Raw genomic sequence first — 5457 nt, 5'->3', positions numbered from 1 at the left:
AGATTTTTGTGGTTTCCTTAAGAGACCTGATCATAAGCCACACTTTCTTAAAAATCACCAATGGCTCTCTAATGCCAAACACTTCAGAGAACTTCACCTTTTTTTTCTAGCTCCATCTCGTTTTATAAACTGTCCACTTGAGCCTGGTCCCTGTACAGGTCCTCATATTCACAGTTCTGGTACTTTTCCAATCCCATTCCTCCATGTACTTTTGAGTACCCTTTCTCACACATCTTGTGAAATTTCACATCCCAAACCCTCAAACGTCACTTCCTCTCTGACTTCCTGGCCCCATAACAAGTACTCCTTTAATCTGTCCCCATAGTATTTTCAACATATCCTAGAGAATTTAGTACATTTAATTGCACTTCAGTTGTTTACTTCCACGTTAGACTTAAGAATTCCTTAGAGCAAACATTCATCTTTTCATACCAAACTGTTATAATGCTTGGTACTTAATAGTACCAAGTACTACATGACCTTAATAGGTGCTCAAAAAGCTTAAATTCAATTTCTAACACTAGACATGTACCACTCTACACTAAATTGGAAGCAAATCACAGCCTTTCTGCTAGGAAATGTATTCTGACTTAGTAAAGCAATCTCTCCCCAGAGAACCACCCCCATACACTTAATTTTGCATTCATTTCTGGGTGTTCATGAATGCCAATAACCAAATTCCACCCCCTCAACAAACACTGTGGCTGTAAATTGAGATTCTCTTCTCAACAAATAGGACATTTGGCATGGTAGAAAAAGTTCAGGCTGTGGCTAGAAACATCAAGTTTTAATACCAGCTCCTACACTTAGCATGAGTTAATATTTAAGCTCCAGGACTCAAATTCCAAATTTTTAAATGTGGTGAATACTTATCGACTTTGCTAGTTTTGCTTTATTGAAAACTGATAATCTAGCGCAATGTAGCCATAGAAGTGTATTTTTAACTACAACTTGTGTCATGCAATTGGCATGGAATATCTGTCACCATCTCATCAAAGTGAGGTAATGCAGTTGTCACTTGCCACTTGCAAATAAAACATGAAAATAGTATTTATTGTTCAAATACTTATAATATGGGGGCTTTTTGTATTTAAAAATAAAATTGAATTTTTAAAATCTTTTACATAATCCTTTTTCAATTCATTCAAATTAGTATTTTACCTTAAGTGTCCTGGGTTTATCTTATAGTAGTAAGATTGTTGGCTTTCTTTTCACAAAGGTCTACCAATGGGTTCATGGCACTCAAATAACCATAATTCACTTTTTCATTTCTTCTGTATTATGTACTTTTTGTAAAAATACCTATCAGACTGCACCTGACATACAGCAATCAAATAAGTTTTTCATTAATGGTTAACTTTAGAATCTAAAATTAATTACCAATGACTACCTCCCAGCCTAAACCAGATAAAGCAATACAATGAAAAACAGGCTTGAATTTTCTCCAGATATTTAATGCAAGATGCAATGTAGCCATATTCCATGAAACGTGGTTAGCAGTAGGGGAGTTGCAGCCCTATCGAATCAAACAAAGTATTACAGTACACTGAAAGCTTTATATAGACGTATTTCGGTTCTTAATTGCACTAATGCAGACACTGATAGATAAGCTTCTCTCTTGTGCTTTTTCTACTTTGGGAGGTTCTATAGTTTAGATGAGACACAAAGAAACTCTACTGGTTTGAGTTCTCAGTTTTACTTTTACTAGGGACCTTTTTTCCCACCAGTTTAGATGGGAAGACCCAGCCTTTGGTATAAATAACTTACTTCCACAACAATATTTAAAGGGTATCTTTAGTGTTCACTGTCAGTTGTGTAGTCTTTTGGTAAGGGGGTGGCTAGAGCCTCTTTACTCTCAGTAAGTGCTCTGGGCTGATGGATAAACACACTAAATTTAACACCCTGGTTGTTTGCAGCTCTGACAAAACCACTATTAGCAGTCATTGTGATGGCTTTTAGGGTGTCTCCTGTCCCAAAAATTGTTAATGAGCGGCTATTAATTTTTGAACTGGCCACTAGTCTCAAGGCACGCTCAGAAGGCTGGTCTGGTACCACATTAATTCGCTTAATTAACAAAGTGGCCCTCTCTCTCTCCCCAGGTCCTCCTAATGTATCTAAAATAGACTGAAAGTCCTTGACAGCAGATTCACAAGCAAACAACTCTTTGTCCTTCATAAAGGCCTCCAGCTGAGGTAGAACCTGCTCTTTCCTCTCTTGCTCTGCTTGTTCTGTGAGCACTTTTTCTTTGAAAATAAAGTGGCAGCCTCCATAGCTGAGGGCAGATACATATGTGATTAAAGTAGTAATGTCCAGATTTACTCTTTTGCACACATCGACCTTAATTTCTGTTGGAAATGCAACACTTGCTAGTATATTTTCTCGGTCGACTCTGGTGACCTGCAAAAGTTCAGGGCCCTCATCATCTGATTCACTCTCACTCGGTTGAAGCTCTTCAGGGTGATCTAACAGAGCGTTGACTGCCACTATGTCTCCTCTCACAGATATGCCCATTTCTTTCAGCTTCTCTGCCATGGGGCTGGAGACACTGTTGTAAAATGCAAAGATGATGTGAGGGTTGCTATACTGCACTGGCTGCTGGTGACTGGCCTGGAGGAAGTCTTCAGCCTGCTCAATGATGCTTTTGTCACCATATTGGCCCCTGCCCAGCCAGATGTTATGAAGAGCTTCAGCCTTCCGGCCAATGGCTTTCACCCAAGTATGACCACCATTTGCAACTACATCTACCACAAGGGTTTGCTTTTCTCCTAAGGTATCTGTATAACCAAAGACATGAAGAACACTAACAACTTCTTCCAGGTTTTCTGCTGATTCCACAATGGCTCTCAGGTGTGTTAGGTTAGTGCTCTGTAAATGAGATTCTTTAATAGCTACTTTCCCAGCTTCTACTTTCTGCAAGAATTTTAATTCTGCCTTCAATTTGCTGCACAGCTTTGCACCACCTTCTATGCCACCTTTTCTTGATCTAGAAAGTGATTCTGCTCTCTTGATCAGTTCCTTGGCTATGGCGATTCGTTCACAGAGCATGGAATGTGCAGACATGCTGTCAGCATTATTCCTTTCCTAGGGAAAGAAACAAGGCAAATTTGAGTAGTCTCCTAAAATTATGGCAATCAATTCTTCACTGGTGATTAAAAACTTCAATCTAGCAACACAGCTTATGGAGGGTGAGTCTATGAATCTGGGCTTGTGTATGTCTCATTTTGGAGTGACCGCTTCCTCTGATAGCTAAGGAAAGGATGGCAGCTACACTTTCGAACTCTTCTTTAGGTATGTCTGACACACTTTGGACCTTCATTTCTTCAGCTTGAAAGCCATGGGGACACAGCATGGTCCTAGGTTAGGATACAACGCCAGAGTTGGGCAATCTGCTATATAAATAATTCCCTTATGTCTATCAGCGGCCTGTTTTAACTGCTGAGAAATTTTAATAAAAGGCTTGGACAGTCACGACAAAAATGCGAAAACAAAAATACACACAGACTGGCTATTTAGCAAACTGTCCAAAGCAAGTGTCTGTCTTAAATTGAGCACTTCAGCCTCCCTAACCTTTTCCTCCTTCCCAAGTTGGTCTCCTTCAACCAGCTGCCTCATGATTTCCCCCGAGGCTTGGGGTACTTACGCCAAAAAAAATCAACACTGCCTCATTTCTGCATTTGACGTCAACCCAGATTATTTTAAAAGACCGAAGAAGACCACCAACTTGCGTCCCACTCCCACTCCGACTCTGAAGGAAAATCCGAAGATGAAACTAAACTCCAAGGCTGCAACCCGCGGCGGCCGTGCAGGCGGCCCCAGCGCAGGTCGCCGGGTGGGCGGGCCAGAGGCCAGCGGGGCCCTCTCGGTGGGCTGCGGGGCCCTCGGCCCTGCCCGGCCACCTGCACAGCCGGGCCCTGCAAGGAGGGGCCGGGGCCGAAAAGCCCCCACCGCTAGCGCCGCGGCTCAGGGGCGAGGAGCTGAGATCGCGCGGCCGACCCCCTTCTCGCCGGGCCGGCCCTGCCCAGCCCCCTCTGGCCTCGTAAGGGGCGCCCCGCTCCCAGCCTCCCCGCCTCGCTCCCCGGCTCCTCACCGGCAGTGCCAGAACCGCGAGCGCGAGCACGCACGCGCGTGCACGCAGAGGCCGGGACCCGCCGGGAAATCTCAACCGGGCAGCCCCCACCCCGCTCGAACGCCGAGGCGTCTCCACCCGCGCGAGCCCCGCCGCCTCGGGCACCTCCTGCATCACGTGGTTCCGGGCCGGGTGACGCCAAACCTGCGATTCCCAAGCGGCAGCGCGGCCTCCCGAGCCGGGTTGACGCTGGTGTGGCGGCCATGTTTGTTGAGGGCACCTGGCTTCTCCCGCTTGCGCCGCCGGGTGAGCCTCGAAGCGCGCACCCACCTGGCTCCGCGAAGAGGGACCGAGCTCGCGTGTTGGGCCTCACTCCCACTGGTGGCGTCGGCCACTCGATCGCAACCGGGTCGTAGGCATTTTGGGGGCCCATTTTAACAGAAGAAACGCTGGAGAAGCTTGTCAGAGGTGACAGCTAAGAAGTACTGCCTCTGGGACTTCTGCCTCCAAGCCAAAGCACTTTCCACTGCATTGTCCTGGGCCCTCCATAGAAAGTGTGCTGTCCTTCTGAAGAGAAGAAATGATTGCATGGCTTCCGAGGGGCTGCCATATTCATATTAGTCTAGTAGAGTGTCCAGAGTCACCCAGAAAGATTAGGGCTGTAAGAAAGTAAAGCTAATTTAAAATATTAAAGAGGACTTCCAGTTATAATTAATCCTATGTATCCTGCTCCTTCTCCAAACCTTAAATAACAGTAAAGCAATGACAAAGAGAACAAACTCACAAAGGCAAAAAGAACAAGAGAGGAGATGACTGCAGACCGGTTATACCAACACATTTTTGGAGGACAAGAGCAATAACTTATTCAGTCCTTACAGCGTGGCAGACATTGTTCTAAGTGTTTTACACATTGTTCAATCCTTTAAACAACCTAAAAGGTAGATATTAAGTATACTTTACAGATAAGTGAGCCATAGGGAGGTTACCTGAACCCAAGCACCCTCTCAGATGGAGGTGTCATGACTGTCCAAGCCTTTTATTAAAATTTCTCAGCAGTTAAAACAGGCCGCTGATAGACATAAGGGAATTATTTATATAGCAGATTGCCCAACTCTTGCGTTGTATCCTAACCTAGGACCATGCTGTGTCCCCTAGGACCATGCTGTGTCAGGCGAACTGAGCAAACTGCCTGTAGAAGGGGATATTTAGCCACTGATTCACAAAGCAGAACCCCAGAAAGCTTCAGGTGCCTTGAAGGTAGAAGGGAGGGCAGTAAATTGTTCAGGCAGAAGACTAGTTTAAGATGCTAAAGATAGGGCATCAGAAGGATTCCAGACCCAAAGCCTAACAAAGGATGAGAGGTGCCATGATGAAGTTTTCCTACTGAATAG

At 45.0% G+C, this 5457-nt stretch overlaps 1 protein-coding gene across 3 annotated transcripts; it reads right to left on the bottom strand.

The window, feature by feature from the left end:
- Positions 1-1433: 1433 nt before the first annotated feature.
- C17H7orf25 (chromosome 17 C7orf25 homolog) lies at positions 1434-5045 on the bottom strand. 3 transcript variants are annotated; one of them, XM_003268814.4, is made up of 2 exons: positions 4088-5045; positions 1434-3081 (listed from the first exon to the last, which is right to left on the bottom strand). In XM_003268814.4, exons 1-2 carry the CDS (start codon positions 4238-4240, stop codon positions 1795-1797), a joined length of 1440 nt encoding a protein of 479 aa, XP_003268862.2. In that variant the 5' UTR covers positions 4241-5045; the 3' UTR covers positions 1434-1794. The 3 variants fall into 3 exon arrangements, with proteins under 3 accessions (XP_003268862.2, XP_030651685.1, XP_012352359.1); XM_030795825.1 differs by having other exon boundaries at positions 4232-5045; XM_012496905.2 differs by lacking the exon at positions 4088-5045 and adding an exon at positions 3641-4077.
- Between the last annotated feature and the right edge of the window lie 412 nt (positions 5046-5457).

This window comes from Nomascus leucogenys, chromosome 17, assembly GCF_006542625.1.
Source record: "Nomascus leucogenys isolate Asia chromosome 17, Asia_NLE_v1, whole genome shotgun sequence".
Taxonomy (NCBI): domain Eukaryota; kingdom Metazoa; phylum Chordata; class Mammalia; order Primates; family Hylobatidae; genus Nomascus; species Nomascus leucogenys.
The sequence above is the reverse complement of the archived record's forward strand: the minus strand, read 5'-3'. Positions and strand labels throughout refer to the sequence as shown.